A 24,796-nucleotide genomic window follows, 5' to 3' on the forward strand; every position below is an offset into this window, starting at 1 on the left:
CTTGGCGAGATCTTCAGTGTGAAAGAGCTGAGGGGGGAGAGGAGCATGGCTAGTGTATGGGGTAGCAACAGCTTGATCCTAAATTTTCGGCTCTGGGTCTTTCCATGAAGACCAGTGCTAAAGATGTCCCATGACTGGGGAAGTTGGATGTGCGGGTTCCTGAAGCTTATGACACAGGTGGCAGTTTTGGGGTGGAATTTCTAAAGCTATTTGCATTCCTCTGGTGAGGTAAGTCACACAGCATTAGCATTTCCTACAGAAATGTCCCATATTGTTCTTTGCCAATTGGAAATTTGAGTAGGTGTTCATTTGATGTGCCAAGAGAATGAAGGGAGATGAAAACACTCCACATCTTCCAATGTCCCCATACTGTGTTCCTAGTGTGGGAGGCTTGGGGCCTAACTAGATTCCCTTGGAGATTCAGCCTCATAAGGAATGCTTTTCCTTAGGAGTGTAATGCAATCCTGTTATTTAAAAAAATGTTTCTCAGTTGCTGGCATATTTTTGCCTTATGTTAAAAATGTAGCTATCCTATGCTTATTATTCATGCATTGTAATGTGATGTTTATTCATTCACTTAACAAATATTTGTTGAGGCACAGTATAGCATAGTGGCTAATTGCACAAGCCCTGTTCACCTTAGAAACTTTGACCTCGGGGCAATTGCTTAATCTTTCTGGCTATGTTTAAAAAATATAAGATGGGAGATAATAGTATGTGCCATGGGGATTGTTCCAAGTATTAAATGAGATTATGTATGCAAAATCCTTAATAAAAACTCAATAACTATAAGACTAGTAATAATAATAATAATAGCAAATATAAATATTGCACTGAGCTAGGGTGCTAGAGTTCCTGGCATATAGGATCTTACTTTACAGTTTACACATCACTTTCAACATACACATAGCTTCAAATTTTTTATCTTGATTTTTGTGGGACTCTCCGCTCTGCCTTTTGTCTGTCCGGGTAGCTGTACTTCCAGAGGTGATAAGACTAGGTAGGACTTTGCAGACTGGACATTATCCTGGTGACCATGTGGTGATGGTTTCCTGTCTCATGTAGCACTATGTGTCTGCTGGAGCTTTCCTGACTTCTGGAGGACTGCCTGTAGTTCATGCATCAGGGCCTGTAATTACAGAGCAGAATATCTAGGGCTGTGAAGACAGGGCAGTCTTGAAATTAGTTTATGCATAATGGATAATAGGAGGCTGTTTTTAAGTGTAACTCATTTGGTGGGTTGGCAGATCTTGACTTCCTTTTTGATATGTAATATTTATTTATTTATTTATTTATTTATTTATTTATTTATTTATTTATTTATTTATTTATTATTTTAGCTAGATGAGGACAGAGGGCCAGGCGAGTCATTTGGTGCAGCCCCTCTAGGCTACAGCTTAGATTTAGCAATTTACATTCAGTAATCTCTTGGTCATTTAGCCACAGATAATTTGTCATGGTTTGTTTTAGCTGTTGTGATATTGATATTTATTATGCAAATTGTATTTCCTACATCTTATTGTTCTGCATTCTATGAATACTTAAATTATTATAAACCTTTACACTTAATATGGCTCGTCCTTCAATTTGATGCTTGAGCAACAGAGGGTCAGAGCGCATACGATCTTCTAGAGGGGAAGAAAATAAGTAATTAAAAAGCAGACAAACAAGAGAGCCGGCTGCCTGGCTGAAAAGAAAGCAGAGGCAATTTCGGAGAGAGAGAGCGAGTCCGGAGAAGCAAATCGTTTCAGCCGGGAGAGCCTCTCCCAGAGACATGGGAAGCTCAGAGCACCTGTTGGTCCCCAGCCGCCTTAGGAGGCACTGGGGGCGTAGAGAAGGGGGGAATGGGTTTGAGCCCCAAAGGAGGAAGATGGCAGACCCCATCTTCACACCCCCTCCGCCTCCGCCCACCACCACCCCGAAGCCCTGACAGAAAAGATTTTTTGTTGGATGTGTGTAATCGTAAATATATATTATTACACATGTCTAATGTATTAAATACGCATATATATAAAAGGCAGGAAGGAGACCTGAAAGACTTGCAAGACCGGCAAGCTGGGGAGCCGAGCCTACCCTCCCCGGTCTACCTTTCCGGAAAATCTACCGCAAAGATACGGACTCGAAAATCCCAGAGCCCGACTCGGGCTCCTTTCTCCCAACTATGCCCAAGTCTACCGCTAGGTTGTTGAGCGGGCTCTCCCGCTCTGCCGGACGTGCAAAGCACGCATGCACTTCTCCCAGATTGTTTTGTCAATCCGGGGACCTGCATTCTCACTCTCCACTCCCGAACAGCTCCCGTTTCCCAAAGATCTATTCCTTCGGTGCAAGGTGAGTGACGGAAATTTGCAACGTGTGGTTTCCAGGCCAGATGCACTCAGTGTACGGGGCAGGGGAGCCTCCTCCTAGGGAGATTCTCCAGTCGTCGGTCGCCTATAACGATTGCTATATACATTCCTAATATAGGTGTACGGGAAGCGAGACCCGCCCCCTGGAGCCCGAGCCCCCACAAACCAGGCGCCCGTGAGAACACTTTTTCCTTGATCCCGGGGAAGCGAAAACGAATTTTAACATAAACACATTTGCATACGCCCCTCCCCTTGGCCCCGCCCCTAGGTGGCGCGGGCGCGCCGCCGAACGCCAGCGCCAGGGGGCGGGGTGGGGGAGGGGGCGAGTCCTCCGAGAGCCGGGTTGGGCTAGCGGCACTGTGATTGGTCGGTCCGGACTCCGCCCTCAGTGCATGTTATTAGCATCTCATTAGTTGTCCGCTCGGGCTCCGGAGGAAGCCACCGCCGCCAGTCTGAGGCAGGTGCCCGACATGGCGAGTGCTGTGCTGCCGAGCGGATCCCAGTGTGCGGCGGCGGTGGCGGCGGTGGCGGCGGCCGCGGCGCCTCCCGGGCTCCGACTCCGGCTTCTGCTGTTGCTCCTCTCCGCCGCGGCACTGATCCCCACAGGTAGGTGTGGGCACCGGCCGGTTGGCCCTCAAAATCTCCTAAGGCACCCCAGTAGCCATAGCCCTGGAAGGGGGAAACGTTTCCATGACAACCTTCCCCCACTTCCTAAATCCGAATCGGAGGGAGTGTGGAGAGGAAACTCAGGGCTGAGATGGAAGGGGCAGAAGGGATCGGTGAGCCCCTTCCGCCTTGCCCATCTGGGTGGGAATTGGAGCCCTTAGGGATGGCTGCACCCACACCTTTTCTCCCCGGTTTGGCGCGGGGTGCGGAGAGGAGTGAGAATGGGGGGCCCGGGGGTTCGAGAATATGGGAGAAGGGGATGGATGGAAGGCACCCCCCAACCTTCCGGACCCTCCCAAACTCGCTGTTGTCCCCTTAACTTGCAGGTCCTCCCGTCCCAGGGCTACCCATTTGCCCCCACCTCTCCAGCGGGCCCCCTAAATCTCTATCCCCCAAGCCTCCCATGGCTGACTAGCAGCCGCCTCCAGCGTGATTGCTCACTGATCCACAGGACATCCCCAGACTTGTCTGGTCGCTCCTGCTCTCCCCGCGCTCTGCCTTTCTCCCCCCGTCCTCCGAACCGCGCGCCCCTCGTGTCTCCCTCCAGCCCGATCGCTGCCCTCCGCACCCCCCCCCCCACGCCTCCCGGCTGCGGGGCTCCGGGGCTCGGCTCCAGGCAGGGAAAGTTCCTCAGGCCCGGCCCCGCGCGGGGGAGGTTGCTGTCGCCGCCTCTGCGGGAAGGAGCCGGGATCCCGCAGCCCGCTTGCCCCACGGCGTCCTCCGCCGCGAGTGGGGACGCCGGATTAAAAGGCTGCCTGTCCTTTTCGGCAGCCCGAGGGTGGTGGAGGGAGGTTCGCGGCCTCTGCGGCCAGGCGGGCACCCTGCGGGCCTCCGGGCGCCCCCTGTGTGCGGAGCTGTCTTGGTAATTTGCCCAGGGGCGGCTCTGCACGCCCGGCGCCTTCCCCGAAGACGCCGAGCACTCGGCAGGAGCACGATGTGTGGCTGCCCGTGTGCCGGGCGCGCTGGCGCGGTCGGGAAAGAAGAGGGCAGTGTTTGCTTTTGCTAACAAAAGGGAGCTGGAGCTCTTCCCCAGCGGAGAGGCTGGCGGTACTGCACCCTGCCTCCCCTTCCCGCCACCGCCGCGCTCCACGGCCGCGCAGCGTCCCCGCACCCCGTGCCGCCCGCTGCGGGCTCCGGGCGGGTAGCGGGACCGGGAAGCACGGGGACCGCGTTGGGGGGGGGGCGGGAGGTGCAGGAGGGGATGCAGCAGGGCTTGGCGCCTGCAAAGCCCCTCCTTGCAGCTTGGGAGCTGCAGGACCCGCGAGCAACAAGTGGCGGAGGACACCGAGAGCTCAGCCCCCACCTGCGGAGCCCCCGGCCGCGGCGGGCGCAGCACTCGGGCCACCCTGCCTCTACCGGGCGCCTCTCCTCTTGGGCTGTGCCTTTTGTTTACACGCTAGAGGACACACAGTTACGTAAACACCGCAGGAGACACGCTGTAGGAAATGGGGATGTCGGGGGTGCTAGCTTTGGATTTGGGGGATGCCGGGTTGGTTTCTACCCCCCCGCCCCCCGCCCCCCGTAAACAGGCTTGCAGGGGAGCTCGGCTTGGGGAACGTATCAGGGATGTACAGGGGTGGGAATCTGGCAGCAGCTCAGTTCCAGAGCTGAGGATTTTTTCTGCCATGCCACTGCTTGTCTCCGGATGTTGTTTATGTGTTTTTCCTCTGTGAATTCTTAATTTATGAGTTACGAGATAATTGGGTTCAGCCTATGCCGGTGTGGTTACAACTTCATTTCGGGTGATGTCTCTGACTGGATGGGTTCAATAAAATGTTCCTGAAAGAGATCCCTCATGTTGCTGCATTGTAAAAAAGCGCCAGTGTCAGTTAAACGTGAGCGTGAGTAAAGGCTCGGTAACTGGCGCATAATAGAGGCAACAATAGACTTGTATTGGCTGCAAAAAAAGGGGGGGACAGCGCTGGTCGGGGATATTGCCTTTTGACTAAAAATGGGAGCCGTGCAATGCCGCTCGGCGGCAGAGCAGGGGTTAGAGTATACCTCCTCTATCAAGCCCGCTCATTGACGGCACCGGGTAGTAGCAACGGTACTATATTTGTAACTATCTCGCGGTGAGAAGTTGCCTTCCCAGCGAGGGATGTATGCGGACTCAGAAAGGAGCGGTCTGGAACTCAACCGTGCATGTCAAAGCTACAAGAAAATTCTGTTGCCAGTTACCATGGAAGCAGCTTCTTGCTCTTGTGTACATCCCTGTTTGTACGCTGGTTATCAGATTGTGTTCAAATTAGAAAGTAATTGGGTTTGATTTGTAGTGAGGGGGTGAGATGACTTTCTTTAAATCTTGTTTTTCTCTTATGCAATTTTTGGTAATGGCTTTGGGAAGGGGTCTTGGCCTAGTCCCTGGGCACCCAGAGGAGACTTCCAGGCAGGCACTGGGGGACTTTGTTTCCTTAGTCCTCTCCCCTTAAGCTTTCTCCAGAGGCCTCCAGGTGCCACTGTCAGGTTAGAGAAACCTGTTGGTGTTGCTTTCTAACTTCATTAGGCGTGTTACGTTTACATGCTGGCAGAGAAAGCGATCTGGGTCCATCGTGCCGTAGTTCCTGGTTCTGTCTTCCTCTGTCCCTGAATCCCCTGGGGAAAATCTCCCATCCCTCCTGTGGTGTGTGGATTAAATGGATGTTAATGAAACGCAGCTGAAATGGGGTTGTGGAAACTCACTCCTGGGTGTAAATCACGCCTGTTACATTTTAGGTGCATGCATGGTGCGCGCAGTGAACCGGTGGTTGATTACTCTGCTCTTACCTTTCTTAGCATTAGAGAGGTTGGCTGATGAGTGGGGGTTTGTGAGGGTGCTGGGAAGCCCAGGGGCTGAGTTTGGCTTGTCTCGGCCTGTTGGGGCTTGTATACTGGGGACCGGGACTTTACAAAAAGTGCCGTCCTGCTATTGTTGCCTTTCCCTGCATCAAATTGAATAGCCGCAGGAGGGACTTGCACTTGTCTGTGATAGCTTTGATAAAATATCCCTCATTAATGCCACTTTATATTTACAGTGTGTCACTGGAGACGCACAAGGCTTCATTTAGTGACTTGTGTGACGAGACAAGCTTGCATTATTTGCCTGGGACATTTTGGAGGAACAAGAGCCCCATTGAGCAATCTTTTGAAATGAACAAATACGGAAAAAGGGGGGAATAAAAGAGCAGGCAGTTCTCTGGAACAAAGAGCTTTATTCATATGGATGTTGTACATGCTTTATCCAGTTTTCCCCAATGGCCCTCCTGGTAAAGGGGAGTGGGACAGGGAAGAAGCCAACAAGCAGGGCACTTTCGCTTCCTCTCCCACTTCCTGACTTCATAGTCTTACAGAGTCGGTCCTGGACTCCCTGACTGCTCATCTCGCTCCACTCCCTCTAAAAGCCCAGAAGGTAACAGGTTCCTGGGTCTAAAAGAGAGATTTCGAAATGCTTTCTCCTAGCTCTGAATTTCAACAGAAGACTGTGCTAACTACCTGTTGAGACCGATGGTCATTGGAGGACATACTGGTTGAAGGGAAAGAGATGTCACTTTTTTTTGACATATGTCAAGAAGTGGTTGATAGAGAATGTCAGATCGGTAAGATATCTTGCAAACTATAATATTAGTCTTACTATTTATTTTTAAAGAAATGCTGTAACAACTGAAATCCAGAATTTTCATTATCGTTAATGGTGCTCTTGGAGTTTTTTGTGACTTTTGCCCACACCTGATACATTTTGGCTTCATACATAAGTGAATTTTTATAATTCCTTGGCCTGCATTGCTGAATGATTTTCAGGCTTTAAAAAATTGATAATATTGCTGTGAATAGAAACTGTCTCATTCTCTGGGTTTTTGCATGTGACATTTTAATACCTAATCGGCCTTAGAATTTACATTTTAAAAATGGGTGTGTGTGTGCGTGTGTGTGCGCGTGCTCGTGCACACGCACGCGTGTGTGCTTAACAAAAGACCTATTTTTATGTGGGAGATCTCTTAAATTGGGCCAAACTAATCTATGCTATGATTTGAATGGAAATTTACCAGCATATGAAGAAAATTTATAAGAAATAAATCCTAAGGAGTCAAATGCTGTATCTCTTTCTTGGGAAGAATAGTACTGACCATTACGCTGGGCATTTTTAACTGAAAATCCAGCATAGAAAGGAGAAATCACACAGCGACATCTGTTGCAGAATTGAAAATTTGCTGCTTTGAGTTGGAAGCAATTAGTCCCATATAAGTACCTAATGGTATCAGTAAGTATATATGTGCACTTATACGAATATGTATATATACACACGTATATACATATATATGCACATATACATGAAACTCACCCAATACACTATTGATATTCACACTGAAACCTACGTAATAGAAAATGTAACGTTTTAACACCAAAGCTCCTTTTTCTTATTACCTGTTGAGGAACTAGAGATTCTTATAATCGTGGAATTATTGTAAGGGGAGGATGTTAAAGATGTCTGGTGAAATCTCATTATTTTGTAGTGAGGCAGCCCAAGCCGGGAGAGGGAAGGACCGTGCTGACCATCGAACTGAGGCTAAGTCAGCTACACAGCCCTGACGGGGACCAGGTCCCTTGATGTAGAGTCAGCAAACCTGTTCCACCTCCCAGCAGGGATGCCCCAGTGAGGGATGTGGATCATGGGCGCACCATATCTTGGCTAGGCCTAGTTTATATTGTGAAGACAGCAAGATTAATTGTTGTTCTAGGTAATAAACCCATGGATCAGAGGAGTGACCTCTGAGATAAAAGGACTGGTTCTTGGTAAGGTTGTCTTTGGTGTTGACAAATGATTCTGAAACCTCTGGACTTTACTTGGCAGTCACAACATGAATGTCGTCCAAAGCACCTTCATAGGGGAGAGCTCTTGGATTTGTGTCACTGTAGTAAGTCAGATGTGCGAAAACTCGACTCCAGGAGCCTCAGCTTTAGATTTTTCAGCTCTTGATTTGTCTATTCAAGGATTAATATTAACAGTAGAACTGGTTCCATGTAACTAAGGAAAAAAAGGAAGAATCCTTAAGAACAAGAACAGATCTTGATTCTTCATACCAGGTATTCGTCCCTTTTCATTTAAGCAGAGAAAAAGCTGAGAAGGATATTTTTTAAAGCAAAAAAAATTATTTTTGCAAGATGACTTTTTTTTTGCATCGATCGTTATTTTCTTTATTTTTACGTTTTATTATGGAGATTCCAAATATATGCCAAAGTAAGAAGAATGCCATCATTAACCCTGTGTCCAGTCACCCAGTTCTGTAAATTATCCAGCCGTGGTCAGTCTGTCCTCTGTATGCTTTCTCTGCTTCCCAGATGAGTTTCAACGAATCTTGGGCATCATGTCATTTGTTCCATAATTTACTTTAGAAAGATTCTCTCTAACATCCGGCCCCCCACCCCCCATAATCACAGTATCCTGAACTGAATGTACATTTTCTCAACTGGTAATACAGAATGTGGGCTGGACCCGTGCTTGACTGAGGTAGGGCGAAGGCTTATTACAGTGGCGTAAAGCCGAGGCAGAAACTACAGAAACCAGAGTGCCGATTACTGTCTGCACCCGAGACCTTTTCGTGTGGTTTGGTTTATTTTGAGCAAGGTTTTGTTTGGATCGGATAAGATGAGTTTTATTGTTGTGTAAATATGGTTGTATAAATATGCCGTAATTGTAGCTAATCCCTCAACTGTGGCGCACTATGGAAAGCACCCATGGCGAGATGGGCCATTTCCAGTTGTTCTCATAATGAATGCTCTCCATCGGAGGACTTCTGTAGGCAAGGCTATTTTAGTATGATGGCTGTGAGATACCTCATTCGTGTATTTATCTTTGAATGCCTCCGTGGTATAAATGCCTTTGCGTTTTGTGAATCTATGGCTTAAAAGAAAAATGTCTTTTCTCGTCTCAAACTGGCTAAATGCTAATTTCAGCCTGTATTCTGTAACCGAAGTGATCACAAAATGCCTCCTTTGGTGTGGGAAACCCAAACAACAAACTGTAAGTATTTGGGCCTTATTTTTGTAGGACGGGGGCACGGGGTGGTAGGCAGGGAAAAAGGTTACTATTTTTACTTCTCCATATTTGCGCTGTTGATTTAAAATAGGAATTTTTAATTTCAGCTAGAAATGCTGAAATGCTTCAGGGTTAATTTCTGAACTTTGGTGTATGGGAAAATAGGTTGGTTCCATTTTTCGAGGTTCGTGAAACGTGAAGGGGTGTGTGTGTGTGTGTGTGTGTGTGTGTGTTAAGAGGTTCTTTCGCAAATGTATTTAATGTGGACTATAAATCTGAAGCATTTGGTTTTTTGGTTTCCAGCCAAACAAGTAATTACACATGAGATGCTTTTGAGGGGTCTGGGCATTCCTGGCCAGGTAAAAACCCGCCTCCTGCGCCCCTCTTCTGAGCTGGCCACGGCACCAGCAAAGCACGAAGGAATGCCTCCATTGGGGAGTGCCACCAAAATCGAATAAAAAGCCTTTGTTTGGAAACCATCAATGAGGGAAGGGACCCACTGGAATGTTTGTAATTACAAGTGGCACCTCCTTGTTTAAATTTCAGAAGCCACAGTTTCTTTTTCAGAGATTTAAATTGCAGGCTCTAGCCAGCAGCTGCTGTTGTGGTTAATGGGCAGTTTCTCTTTGAAGATCTTCCAGTGCTGGTTCTCAAACGCCTGGGTGCAGTTGGCCTTGAACTAGGGTTACAAGAAAGGGAGCTGGAGGTATTTATATACATTCACCGCAAAAGTGACGTGTGGCCTTTATTATTACTCAAAAGAGCAACTTGGCAGCAAGGTTGAGGGAGAGCAGCGCTGAGAAAAATCTGCTATGATTGACAGGTGTCTTGAATGGGGTGATTATCTTAAAGAGGGATGTGGGGTGGGTGGGGAAAATTTTTTCTTTTAGTAGATGTTTTACTGGAATAGAGTCATTTGACCCAACATTTTGATCTAGAGATTTCAGAAATGTTAAATAGGCTTGAAATGAAAGCACTGTGATATATATTTAAATGCTACTCAGTGTTTGAAGATTATATTCCAGGGACATGGACTTTTAAAATGCTTGGAAGAAGTGTCTTGCTCTTGGCAGTCTTCCTCGGCAAGGTAGGCGCTCTTGAGCTATCCAGCACTGGGCTGCAGTGTCAAATTGGAATTAAGTTACCAGGTCCCCGGAGGGGGCAGGGAGGATCCTGCCTACAAACAAAGGGTTCACCAGCCCCATCTCTCCCATTGTCTGTACCAGATGCTTGGCTCGGATTAACGTAAAAGTTAACATGTCGGAAACTGAACCTTTCATCTTTTCTGCCACAGGTATCAACTTTTCTCAAAGTCTCCATTATTGCAAATGACACCACCGTTGCCCTGGTCTCCAAGGCCCTGAAATTTGGAGTCTTTTTTTTCCCTCTTTAGCTTTCATTCTTGGACGGAAATAAAATGGGGCTGATTGTTTCTCCACGACATTCTCTGGAAGCTTCAATGTCCTCTCTAAACCATGTCTTACTAGCAGAAGCTTTCCGGCCAATTCCCCTGACCCCAGCCTCGGCTAGTCAGGATGTAAGTCCACCTACCCGTGTTGTGATTCTTTTCTGGACGCCATCCTGACACTGCCCTTCCAGAAAACCTAATCTCAGATTCTTGCTTCTTGCATCCGATTCGCAGTCCACCCTGTTCTGTCTTTAGGTTGTTCCTTCCTCAACTGCTTTCTTATCCCTCCTTCTCTAGTTGCCCCCGTTTCTTACTGCTTTTCCAGCCTGGTCCTGGTGGGACTGGAAGGCAGATGATTTTCCGTTAAACGGAGGAAGAAAGGGGTTCTGCTGTCAGCCTTCAGCTGGTTGTCTTTGCATGAAACTGCTTTCTTACCTGTTTTTCACTTGACTGTTTTGGTTTCTAGGTGGAGTCCTGCTGATTCTTCTGCCTACCTTGCGAATAAGCGTCTTCCCTTTGTATCTTCAGTTTCACTAACATGGGCTTATCTAATCTAAACTCTACCCTGACACAGACCTTTCTTTTTCTGCTTTACAGGTATATACTTGGGTATGTTTCTTTACAATAAGCTGCAGTGTGCAGATATCGTGGCCATTTATTTTAATGAAAAATTTCAGCATTGGCGTGCCGACTGTATTTGGTAGGATGGGTTCGTATGCGGGCACTTACTACAGCATGAAAATGGTGTGATTGACTTAACAAATTACACGCCGGCACAGTAAGGCTTTCAGACAACAAGTCGAGTCTTCAGAGTAGGAAGACTTCAGAATTCTGGGAGACTTGGCATCAGTGAGACGTACCCCTCTGAAGATGGTCCGAAAGATAGACCACCGTAGAAGAGTGTTTGGGCTCCTGTTCAGAATGTCCAGTGACTAAGAAGTACCTACCTGGGGAGCTACAAGGACAGGGTGCTAAAACCCTAGCCCGCTTTTTGAAGAGCTTTGACTTGGGGGCCGTGCTGCCTAACTAAGCGCAGTCATGTCGAGCGTCAGGAGGGGTGGCATTTTTGTTGCCCACATAGAGGGTACGTTGTCACTGGCTTAAGAAAAACATGAAGCCCTTTGTTTCTCAGTCTGACTGCTAATCTTGTTATCTTAAGGATCTTTTCAAAGCCTTTATCTGGTAATATTATCTGCCGCCGGTTTTTTCCCTTATTTATTTATTTATTTTTGGTCTGGCATCCTTCCCCTGCTGAGTTCAGAGCTTGCTAGTAGAAGATTATATAGCATGATAATTCGGTGATATGAAAACACTTGATTATTACGGAGCATTTGGGGGCAGTCTTGGGGAAAAGGGTGTATGTCCAAATGTGGTATGTACGTGGCTCTTTGCTGGATGGATATACCTGTGATAAGCCACGCCACCCAGACGTTACTACTCGTCATCAGCTTGATTCTGTCTTCTGAATAGGAGAGGAGCATAGCTTCATTCCTCTTGAAGAAACCCTTACTTAAACAATGAAAACCTCATAGATAGGGAGAAAAAAAACCCCAAGTTAATTTAGTACTAAATTACTGCTCAAATGGTTTTATCTCTTAAAAGGTTCAAGTACAGATTAGCTTAAATGACACTGAACTTCACTTTTCCTCGTGCGTATCTTGTGAGCACACATCCTTGTGAAGAGACCTCTGTCTCTTTTCTTTTAGTTTTGTTAGTAATCACATGAATGTTAGTTGCTGTTCGGTTCCTCTTTTTTTTTTTTTTTTTAAAGATTTTATTTATTTATTTGACAGAGAGAGACAGCCAGCAAGAGAGGGAACACAAGCAGGGGGAGTGGGAGAGGAAGAAGCAGTCTCCTAGCGGAGTAGCCTGATGTGGGGCTCGATCCCAGAACACTGGGATCACGTCCTGAGCTGAAGGCAGACGCTTAACGACTGCGCCACCCAGGCGCCCCATTCGGTTCCTCTTTCTGAAGCAAATCTCTTCCATCTCTGGGCCAGGTTGGCAAGCGGAATACCCAGTTTAGGTTACAGAAGTAGTAAAACCTAGTGCTTTACTCATAAGTTAAAAACAGCAAAAACAACCTATCTTACAGGGTGTTAAAAAATAAAATAAGATCATATGTATGAACGTACTCGAGAACAAAGTATTTCATATGTAGGCTCTCAGGAAAACAGCCACTCCTTACAGATAGGGGCTATGACTCTGGCTACGACTGCTACTGTGATCATGTTTGGGTATACTGAGAAATACTATGCTGAAAGGATTAATTCAGGATGTACTCAACTCTCTTTAAGGTGAGACTGGAGAACAAAGTGGCTGGCAGTAAGATCCCACCTGGAATTGAACGTTCTTTGGATGTAGATGAAATCATCCCGTCTCCTTGGAGAAACTGGCAGTGATTATAACCTCAAATTTGGGGGCTTTAAAACACAGACAGGACTTTATTATTTTACTCAACCTTTTATAGGTTATATACTCTATTTAAATCAAGAACTTGGTATTTTCTATACTAACCCATAAGGCATTTGGTAAAAAAAGGAGAATAAAAATTATTTTTAAAATGAGTTATCTGCCTTTATACCAGGCATTGAATTAGGCACATTCATAGTTGGGTAGGTTGGGCTCTGTCGTCCAGAAGGTTGTAGTCTATTTTTGCTTAACTTTTATTTTGGAAAAAGTTTAAAACCACAGGAAAGTTAAAAGGATCATGAATGCTTGTTAACCCCTTACCTGGATTCATCAAGTGTTAGCGTTTTGTCCATTTGCTTTATTTAGCTCTCTAAGTCATGTATACTCACATATCTTTTTTCCTTTTTTTTGCTGAACCACGTGAAAGCAGGTTGTGGGCATAGTGGCACTTTGCCCTTGAGTCCTTCGGCACATTGCTCCTACTCCTGAGAATAAGGACATTTTCCTGCATAACCTCGGTGCCATTATTACGTTCAAGAAGTTTAATGCTGATTCAGTAATAGTATCTAATATCTAGTCCATATTCAAATCTCCCTGGTTGTTCCATTAATACTCTTCATATGTGTTTCTTTGTCCTCCCTGATCCAGAATCCATCGGAGAGAAGATCGTACACTGGATTTGGTTTTCACATCCCTCCTTTTTTTTTTTTTTAAATCTAGAAGCATTCCTTTGCCCTCCACCTTTTTTTTTTTTTAAGGAGTGGGGGTGTCTCTGATGGTGTTGACATTTTGTTCAGTCTAGAGCGATATTTTGGAGAATGTCCCACAGTTCTACAGAATGGTCATTTCCCTGTTGTTTGACTCAGATTACAGTCATGGTCAAGAGCACTGCATAGCTGTTGTCACTTTCTGGTAGTCTTACCTCAGTCTGTCCCATTAGCGGTAACTGTACATTTGATCCCTTGGTTGACGATAAAAGTTCAGTTACTTAGTTTAGGTGGATTTACAGAATTCTCCATTTTTGTTCCTTTGTAATTAATCAGTAATTTGTGGGATATTTTGAGATTGAACATGCTATTCCCTAAAAATACTTCACTTGGTGGTTTGGCAGCATTGATAAACCTTGTCTGAATCAAGTATTCTGCTGGTGGTTACGAAATGGTGATTTTTCTAATTCTGTCATTTCTCTACACTGGCAGAAGCATTCTTGTATAAAGAGGGACTTACCCTTCTCCCTTCTCTCCTCTTTTTTGAAAATCACAGTGGACTCATAGATTAAAAAAAATTCAGTGTACTGTATTTCATTACGTCACATTTGGCCAGTGGGAACCCCTTGGTCTGGCTCTCATTTCCTTTTGATACATCTCTAATTTTTAAGTACTTTCTTATTTTCTATTGTAAGAAGATGTCTAAGCTCACCTTGTATTTTCCCTGCCCCAGACCTGGAATCAGCTATTTCTCCAAGAAGTCCTGACTCCTCCAGTAGAGGAGTGGTATTTAGATACCAAGGAGGTGTGCTCATTGCTATTGACTTCTTGTTTCAGCAGACAGAACTAGGACATATATGTATGATAAATTTATATATTTATTTATGTATTCATATGTTATAATTTTAACACAAATATTTAATTATTAAATAATATTTTGTACATGTTTATATATAACTTTATACATATAAATTACATATATGTAAATTATCTATCTTTGTCTCTCTCTTTCTATATATATCAATTCCAGTCTAATACTCCAACGTTCTTTTCCTCCTCCTGTTCCTTGTTTGTATCTTTCTTTTACCGTGGTGAGAACCTTGGTTCTCAGCCATGCTAATGTCTTATAATTAATAGAAAAAAATTTTGAAATTACTCTACCAAGACCACTGTAGACAGCAAACCTGTCAAATAAAGTTCAAGACTTTTTGCCGTCTTTTTGCCTTTAAAATAGATCCCACGGAAGATAGACGGAGTATTATGTTTACAAGTTCACAAGGTAGTTCCTTTTCTGTGTGTGTGATCAATTATATTTATAAATACATAGTTAAGATCATTTGTTTCAGTTTATATTCAATTTTAGTTTTTTTCTTCACCTCTTGATTTAATTATATATTTTGAACATATAAATCATTAATATGGCTTAAAAATCAAAACTATATAAAGAAGTCTTATTCCCTTGTCTGTGCTTTCTGGCACATTCCCACCTACCTTCCGTTAGGAGCCGCGTTCACTCCTTTCTTATAGAGCCTTCCTGGTTTTCCTTTTGAAAAAATAATGGTAGTTTTTTGTTTTAAAATACTTTTCCACAAGCTATGTTAACATCTGCCTATACTCCTTCTCCTTATTTGGAAAATCCTTGGGTCTCATATTTATTTTGATGATTTTCCCCCATTTGGCTTTATTTTACTTAGAAGCCTTTTTTTTTTTAACTATCTTTACGTCTCTTTCATTTCTTTCTTTCAGGGTAATAATTCTGTTTGGGTCGCTGGAAGAATTCTGTATCTGTTTTTTCATTTAATTCACCAAGTTACTTGCAGCTAAATAGGGACTGCCCCTTTCCATATAATGCAGTGTGTGTCTGTGATGTTTAATAACCATGGCTTGCCCTGTTCCTCATCAGTCTTTCTTGACTCTTCTTTTCATCCAGCATATTGGCAAATCTGTATCTCAAGCCTCAATGCCCCTATTCTTCCCACTCCCCCCCCCCCAGTTGTGGTGTACTTACTTACTGTAAAGTACACAGCCTTTTGCATCTAAACATCAGACCATGTTCTAAAACTGCCTACCAGATATCTCGGTCTAGGGGTTCCACAGTTAGCTCAAAAAATATTAATGACAAGCAGCAACTATCATTCCTTTAGTGTTTTCATTCGTGACCTCGTTTAATCCCCAGTATCACCCTGCGAGTGTGACCTCTCTTACTGTATTTTACAGATGAGGGAGCGGAGAGGATGATAGGGCCTTGTCCAAGAAGCATAAGTAATAAGTGGCAGAATCAGATCTGTCTTCAATACCTGTACTTCTAAACACTTCACTATATTTTTCTAAAATTCAAGGTGTCCGAAACCTCCCTTTGTCCTTGTTTCCTATCCTGAGGAAGTGTACCACCATCTACCCCATGCATTAATCAATCTGGGGGACATCTTAGAGTACTTCCTCACCCTAGGCCTCTCTGTTAGTTACTAAGTCTTGCTAATCTCTTGCATTCACTCTTTTCACCAACCCTGCCTTAGTTTACCTTATCCTTGTTTTACAGATGAGGAAAGTAGTCGCACACTCATAGAGTGCCCCTTAATTGGTCCATTTACCTCTAGTCTTGGCCCTTGTAATGCATCCCTAACACTGGTCTTTGTAAAATACACATTCGATTGTCACTTTCATGCTTACAGTCTTCAGATGTCTTCTTGGCACCTTGAGGACAAAGCTGAGGCTCTTTCAATGTGGCCTACAGTGCCCTTCATCACATTCTGTCTTCTTCTCCAGTTCATTTCATGCCAGTCACACACACCATGTTCTTTTTCTTAGGACTGGGTGTAGGTGTTACCCACCATGTTCTTTGCTTTACCAAAGTAACTGTGTCTCGGATATGCCATGCTCTCAGGTCTTTCTGTTTTTTTATATGTTCCCCCTTCCTCCTGATAGGTCTGATATGGCCAATTCTAACATGACTTTTGGAATCTACTTCAAGCACTGATTCCTCAAGGAAAATTACTATGGCCTCTCGGGTTGGTTAGGTGCTTTTTTAAAGAAAAATTTTTTAAAGATTTTATTCATTTATTTATTTGAGAGAGAGAGAGAGAGAAAGCACAAGCGGGAGGGGCAGAGGCAGAGGGAGAGAATCTCAAGCAGATGCCACATGGAGCCCGATGTGGGGCTCAATCCCAGGACCCTGAGATCATGCCCCGAGTGGAAATCAAGAGTCTAACGCTTAAGCGACTGTGCCACCCAGGCACCCCGGTTAGTACCTTTTCTTTGTGCCTTTCTTCTGGACTTCCCTAAAGGGCTTTATCTGACTTAGCTTCTTCCATCCTGTTAAACATGCTTCTCGGAATTGCCCCGAGTTCTTTCTATACACCCGTGCATTTTATATTTGTCTGGTTGTTTCCACCAACAGAAACGTTGCACTCTCTGACCAAAAGTTTTTTTTCACTCACTCTTCTTATACTATCTGATTTCCAGTATGTACACAGCCTGTCTTTTCTCCTTTGTTATGAATACTGGTGGTTGGGGTATATGATTTGCACGAGGCCTTTGTGTTTATGAATTTCGCTTACGGGTTATTTTATTATCAGCTTTCAGAATGAGAATTCTTAGCAGAAGTTGTTTGTTCTCTCATAAGGGGTGGAGAGCTATCAATGTGCTTGACTTTTTCACAGCCCGAAGGACTGACGTCTAGTGTGTTTGTTCATACTTGGTTATTGGGCAATTGTTGGAGAGATTTAGCTCAGAGAAGAGAACCTCTTTCCATTTATTTAATCACTTCACAGTCCGGGGATGGCTGGACTTTGAGTCATTGTCATGTTGTGCTGGCACTTTATAGTTGAGGCCACAAACCAAGAAACTTCTCTCTGAGGCCATCTGCCCCTCCTCACCTCCGTTTTCCTGAGAGTCTTGTCTTCAAATGGATCTATGTTCTCAGGAGAGGCAGGGTGAACTTAGGGAAATTTAAACCTCAGGGTAACAGTTTTTCTTGTACAGTAATAAAGATATATGTGGAGTCAGTGGCTACAGGATCAAAAAATAGATCTCGGTAGTCGGATCAAAGATGAGAAATGACTTGTTGCCGCGCTTAAAAAAATTGAGATGGGTAAGGCAGTCTGTCTTTTGAAGATGCTTGCACTGTTTGTGAGAGTCTGTGTTGGTGCTGAAGTGTGGCAAAATTAAGCTTATTTGCCTGCGGCGGATCTAGTTTTAAACCGTTTCCTGTGGGCCCGATGGGGAAGATGGGAGAGATCTCATATGAAGGCTGAGGGAGAAGAGAGTTTGCTAACATCACCTTTTAATTTAGGAGAAGTTTGGAGTTTGTTCTTTCCTGTGAACAGACAGGTGGAACCCACTCTAACCGGAGTTTATTGCTGTAATATTTTTTAAATGCATTTATGACACTGATATATCTGTGACCTTGTAAAGGCGTTTTTAGGGGGAGGGGATGGCCAGCCTTTTTTCTCACTGTCATAAGCGATGCGTGCTCAATAACTCTCACTTCCTGACAGTATTGGGAGGGGGAGGAGGACCTATCATAACTTGTTTTTTATGGCCTGTTTCTAAAGTGTTCCTTCATATTCACATCCATCCATTTAGACTTCTCTTCTCCCTGCCTAAGGCGTGCATCCAGCCTAGTCTGTGTTTGGTGCTTTAAATGCTTTGAATTATGGAGAATCATAGCATTTTATCGATGCTTCCCTTGTAGCTATATAGCTCTGTATTGTCTTAGGTTACACAGCTCACATTTCTGAGGCATTGTGGGTGGATTATTGCAATTAGTTGGGCTTTTGAGTGGAATCATGTATCTGCCTTGATTTCTACCGTGTGCCATTTCCCCCCCTTTCTTGGTAGACGTTTCTTCAGGGACTGCCTTCTCAGGAATCCCTCAAGTTGTGGTCATTAAACCCTTCCTTTCCATCATAAATCTTGGTAAATATATCTTTATCAGCATGACCTACTGTCAAGTAAATGATTTGATAGCAATATTCAAGAAAAATTACATCTTTGAAATACAAATTTTGTCAGTGCGTTAACGTGTAGTATATGATTGGTATTACTCATGGAAAAGAAGAGATTAGTTAATCAATTTCTTCTAGAATTAGGTGGTTAATGCTTCAAGCATCCTATTTAAAAGCAATTGCTTCTAGGTCCTGTTGGCAGGATTGCTTATTTCATTATTCTGGTCATTTGCATGAAAACAAGTTGATGATTCTTTAAATAACCACCCCGTTCAGTTTTCTTTTCCTCTTGAAATGTTATTCCTCAAGCGTTATATTCCATTCATGCTGTAGCATGAATCAGGTCTAGAAAGTTAGTCTTTCAGGCTAAAGTAGTAGCAGAACTTCCTTTCACCTTTTTTTTTTTTAACCAAAACTGATCTCCCATTTTCATATTAATTTATCTATGATTATATCTTTTTATCCTTGTTTCATAAGGTGAGTGCGTACAGAGTTATGCTTTAATAGAATATTTTTTAAGGTTTTAGGATTTTTTAAAATGAAGTCATCACCTTGAAGATTATGACCTGAACTTTTCATGAACTAAAGGAACAAGGAAAGGATAGACTTTTTTTAAAAAAAAGTGAACATATAATCTACTTATAATGGAATAACTGATCAGAGTTAATTCACTTTATAACATTTACCTGGTGTTAGTTCCCAAGCACTCTACCATTTCAGCAAGAGATTCTCCACATTTATATATTGGATCGCTGAAGGATTCTCTTTGAAATAAGTGGTTTTTGAAAAAGACGTGAAAACCACTGGCGTAAACAGAATGAGTCCCTCAGGTTCAAAACAAAGCTGGAGAGAATGACACCCAGTTTACTGAGAGCACATCAGGAGCGAGGCCAAAGCCAAAGCCATGGGCAGTCACAAGGAATTCTCCTTTGTCTTGTCTTTCCTCTCTTTATATTCTCTACGGGGCTCCTGAAGGGGTGAAGGTGGCCACAGCAAAGAACTGGAGAAGGAATTGAGATTTCAGATCACTGTCCTCTCTGTCTTTCCATTGGGGCACATAGGAGAGGGAGCAGGCAGGGAGTTGGAGTGGAGAAGGCTCTGCATTTAAACCAAGTCTTGAAAACAGGTTGGGGGGGGGAGAAAGAGGTGAGAAGAAAGGATATTGCAGGTTGAGGGAGAACCACATGAATCAAGGTTTACAGGTAGGAAAGCTAAGATGGAGTGTGGGATGGGATTTAGGTAAAGATAGCTGGTGCCAGATTGCGGAAAACCTTTGAATGCCAAATTTAGATTTAATTCAGGAGGTCACTGGGAACTACTGAAGGGATTTTGAGCAGTGAGGTAACACCATATTGGTGCTTTAGGAATGTGAATCTGGCAATGGTTTGTGCGTAGATTAGAAATGAGAGGTGGGTTGGTGGTATAATAGTTCAATACGACTTCATGAAAACTTGAACTAGGGCAATGGAGGAAGAATGGGTGTAGAATTGACTGGATTTGATGGCTGACCAGAAATTGGGTTTGAGAGCCAATAAAGACTAGAAGTGAAGGTGTGCTTTGGTTTTTGAACTTGAGTAGCTTAAGAGAACAGCTATTCCAATGAACAGAAGTAAAACTATCAAACAATGGGTTTAATAAGGAAAGTCAATGAGCTTGGTTTTGGGATATGTTAAACTTGATCTACTATTAGAACATGGTGGAACTACTTTAAAGGTGGTTTTAAATGTGGCCCTAGGGTTTAGAAGAGAAGTGGGGAGCAGAGATAGGGGTGCAGATTTGAAAGCCATCTGTAAAGAGTTGATAGCTGAAGTTCTGCAATATGCACTGATTCACTTACCTAGGTGATGGGTGAGTGAACGTGTGCCCAACAGGGAGTTAGGCGCTGGAGATGAGCATATGGGAGATCCTCCAGGTAGAACCTTAAGGAATGTGTATTTTTCGGGGACAGGATAAGGCAGTGTGATGAACCCCAGGAAGAACGAGTCAGAGGACAGGAGAAGAATGTTGTAAGTGTGAGATAGGCAGGGTTGATGTGGGATGGGAGTCTTTTATCTAAATGGTTGAAGAGTCATGAAAGGGAGAAGGGGAGGGTCATCTTGGAAGTGAATGAACTCTGGCGAGGAGGTTCTAGAAGAATGAAATTAGGCAGGTAATAACTTAGCCCAGTCACAGAGCTAGGATGTGGCCACACTGAATCGTGTTTCCATGTTTTGGACTAGAATGTTGGACAATGGGATCAGTTCTCAGTGTCGTACCCCGGTACAGCAAACTGTGCCTTTAGCCATGGTATAGGGAGCTGTCGAGAGCCTGTTCAGCCTGTCCGTATTACTTAAAATGTTTAATTAAGATTCTTGAGGTTGTGGTGTTGAATAAAGAGCAAATTAATGAACTTCACAACTGTCCTTGCATTTCATGTAATGAGTGACAGCTTCGGCAGGCGTAAGCACGGAGGGAAGATAGATGGCTGCTGTTTTTCTGGAAGTGCAGCTCTTTAACAACCAGCACCAGACAACAAAAACAAATCCTAGTGGAGCACAGGGAGCACTTCCAGGATGGCAGGAAGAATCTAGGTCAGCTTCACGGCAGCGCCTTTTCTTTAGGTAGATTAATGTTTGCCACCCTCGTTTTCAACATGCTGTGTAAAGTCCAGAAAGACCGTGCATGGTTCCTTAACACAGATTAGCTGGCAGGGGGTCACAAATTAAATTGATGTGTGGGAGCATTCTGATTTGCAGTTGAGTGGTGAGAGTGTGGCTCAGGCCTAATATGGCAACCTGCCGAGTTGTGGTCTGCGTTGCCTGAACTCTTCCAGGTGAAAGATACATCCTGGTGGAAGTTTTGCGTGTCACCTTGAGGAGATGACGGCTCTTCTCCTACAGGTAGAATGATCAGAACATAGCTCAGGGTAGCCAGGGAGCTCTGAACCTAGAGCTGGCGAGTCTAGCATCTCCAGCATCTTTTCTCTAGCCATGCATCTCCAGCACTTTTCGATAGAACTTTCTGTGGTGATGGAAATAGTCTCGATCTATCCTGCCCACTGAAGAACTGACTTCTCAATCCTATTTCATTTTAATGAATTTAAACTTAAATAGCCTCATACGGCTAGGGGCTACCATCTTGGACAGCAGAGCTCTACACTTAAAATTCAGAAGCCAAATTCTCATGCTCATTCCATAGCATTAACTGGTGAGAGAGGGGGTTGGAGGAGGCGTTGGGTTAAGACATTGACATTCACCCCACATTCAGTAGATTCATCTTGGATCTTGGGCTCAGCTAGTGTGGGCATCCAAATTACACATTTTTCTTGACTTTTCTCTTGGTTTTCATGTTGGAAAGCTTCTGGAATATCCTGATTGTCCTTTCTTTATTTGAGGAATTACCCCTTTTGGCCTCAGAGGGATAGAGCTCATCAAGACCATAAATTAATAGCTCTCGCTTTGTCCTTAGGACGCTAAATCTTGAAGTTTACTCTTACGTGACCATATTGCTGTATGCCAATTCACACCGTTATCTTTTTTTTTTTTTTTTTTGTGGATACTGAAAGTGAGTGAAATGTGAAAAAAACATTATTCATTTTAAATAGTCCTGACTGCCAGGTTAATGCGACTCTTAAGCGGAGCTTCATGAGGTCTGGCCATAGTAACTGCTTTTAACTTGATTTAAAGTTCTTAAACATTCTGAATTGCTTCGCCTAATCTTTTTATACTGAACGTACAATTTTCAGGGTCTTTTTTATTTTCAAATCCATAACTGACAGCTGCTCAACACCTCATTCAAATGGTTTTAAGAGTTTTAGAGAAAAGTTGGGACAGACTGGATTTACTGACGTCAGGTGGATTGAGATATTGTGGATTTAAAGATGATAGAGAAGGAGAAAGAAAAATATGAAATAATTTTTGCATGTTCACTGCTTGCCCAATGACAGTGATTTGAAGCTTAATAAACTAACAAAACTGAGAGGGAGCAGAAGGACAGTTGAGTTAACTTTCAAAACTTAACCTAAGGAATGACCATTCCACTTGAAAGCAAAATTTTCGTGTGTGCTCCTATTTGTTTCACTACATTTTAAAGAATATTGATGCACAGAAATGCCCCTATACCGAAGCCTCACTACAAACTTTTTCTGGAACTAGATTCTGTAGGTTCTGTGGGACTGTAAGCACCTTGGAGGAGCTAACTCTTTAGGAGCGTCTGTGATGGCTAATGCCCAGCCAATGTTTCTTATGAAATGACCGTTTTATAGGAGAAACCAAGGTCATAAGGCCTTCCACCTTTACTTCCGGTGTCAAATGGAATTGCTCTGTGACTCAACTCAACTCAACGCTGAGTGCCATAGTGGATATAGAGAAGCTTCATGGTGTATTTGTCCAAGATTAAAATTAATACGACTATAAGTTTTGTCCTCAGTTTTTTAATGCTTTCTGAGTAAATGCTACATGCCTATCTGTGCGTACATGTGTGTATCACCTACTGTGTGCTCAGTAAAAATAGTAGAAATACAGTAAAAACAACGATGCTGTATGGTCAGAACGGTAACAGACGTAGTTCGGGAGTGCTGCAGAAGCAAAGAAGAGGGTGCCTGACCCAATAAGCAGACTTGGAGTTGGGAAAGACTTTCAGGGGGTCCTTGAGATGAGTCTTGGAAAGTAGGTATGAGATAGCCATGTAGATGGAATTAGGACTTTTTCCAGGTAAAGAGATAATATATGAACAGGTACAGAAGCATAAAAAGCATGGGGGATTCTGGGAACTGCAAATAGTTTGGCATGGCGGGGGGGGGGGAGCCTTTGAGGTAGCAGCAAAAAGTGAAGGTGGAGAAGGCCTGAGGCAGTCGGTGAAGGAGGAGGTAATGAGGAGTTTGGGCTTTATCCCAGGGTGAGTTGCCTAGCGTGGGTGCTGGGGGTGGGGTGGTGAGGATGCGATCGGTGTGCAATGTACTGGGGGGGTTAGAGATAGGAGAAGGTTAAGGAGAAGCCATGGAAGAAGCTGAGGTTATGGGGGCCTCAACTCAGGGATTTGCTAAGCAGTTTGGGAGAAAGTTGGTTTCAAGATATATTTTGTGGATAGAATTTCATGACTGAATGTGGGACTGAGAAGAGAAGGAGGTGCCTAGGTTAATGATCACGTTTGGCTGGGTCATCTAAGTGGTGATAAGTCCACTAACCAAGACAGGGAGTTTAAAATCCCAGGCCGTGGTGGGATTAAGGCCAGTGCCCTCAGCGTCGGCAAGGTCTGTGGCGTACCCGGTGGAGATGTCTGCTGCACTCTACAGCACTCACCTGGAGCCATGGCCATGGCCAGGCTCTCCTAAGAAGAACATAAACACACTGGTACGGGGAGGAGAGGGGCTGAGGACAGAACTTCAGGGAAAGTCAACCCTTAAAGGAAGGGCAGAAGATGCACCAGTGAAAGGAACCAAGAAGGAACTGTCAGCTTTTGAGGAAAACCAGGAAGGCTTTATCTTAACATCCAAGAGAGAAGACAGTTCTAAGAAGGGGCGGTGGGGAAGCACTGTCAAATGCTAGAGGGAGGTAAGATTAGATAAAGGAGGCCATTCTCGGACCTAGCATTTAGGCGTTTACAGGGGAGCTCTGTGCAGTGGTGAGTGGAAACCAGATGGCGGTGGGTGGCATGAGCGGGGAGTGCAGAGTGGGAGGCAGGAGTCTAGACAAGTGTTTTAAGAGACTTAGCTGGTGAAGGTAGGGCAAGGGAGAAGGAAGTGGAAATAGGAGATGCAGGATTGAGGGGGATTAAAAAATATGTATTTAAAATAGACTTGAAAATATGTACATATATCAAAAAATAGGAGATAATGGGGTGCCTGGGTGGCTCAGTCGGTTGAGTGTCTGCCTTTGGCTCAGGTCATGATCTCAGGGTCCTGGGATTGAGCCCCAAGTCGGGCTCCCTGCTCAGTGGGGGGCCTCCTTCTCCCTCTTCCTCTCCCCCCCCTTGTGCTCTCTCTCAGTCTGCTCTCTCTCTCTAAAGTAAGTAAACAAAATCTTAAAAAAAAAAAAAAACAACAAAAAACAGGAGGTAGTGCCGAGGGAGATAGAAAATAAAGAAATGAGAGTTGATTTGCTTGAGGAAGCGAGCACCATGATGAAGCCAGGAGGAGGGAGAAGAGACCATGTTTTCTCCTGTGGTGGAGGAAATGCAGAGGGCCTTGAGAACAAGGGTGGGTGTAAGTTAGATTGTACGTGGGAGCATCTCCTTGCGAAAACTGGGGCTCAGGTTGTGACTGCTGAGGGTGGATGGAGATGTGGGGGAGTCGAAATACATCCGCTGAGGAGCTGTAGTGACCC

The 24,796-nt window shown here is 44.3% G+C and overlaps 1 protein-coding gene across 3 annotated transcripts in view; it reads left to right on the forward strand.

Annotated features, from left to right (window-relative positions):
* The first annotated feature begins 2,784 nt into the window (after window positions 1–2,784).
* Window positions 2,785–24,796, forward strand: part of CADM1 (cell adhesion molecule 1) — a 319,010-nt gene continuing 296,998 nt past the window's right edge. For all 3 annotated transcript variants that reach the window (XM_045797823.2, XM_045797824.2, XM_045797826.2), the window contains exon 1: window positions 2,785–2,951. In XM_045797823.2, the coding sequence (XP_045653779.2) occupies window positions 2,816–2,951 (136 nt within the window). In that variant the 5' untranslated portion in view covers window positions 2,785–2,815. The remainder of the gene's footprint in view (window positions 2,952–24,796) is intronic.

Source organism: Ursus americanus, chromosome 16 (assembly GCF_024610735.1).
Source record: "Ursus americanus isolate L20-20 chromosome 16, mUrsAme1.1.p, whole genome shotgun sequence".
In the NCBI taxonomy this organism is placed as follows: Eukaryota; Metazoa; Chordata; class Mammalia; order Carnivora; family Ursidae; genus Ursus; species Ursus americanus.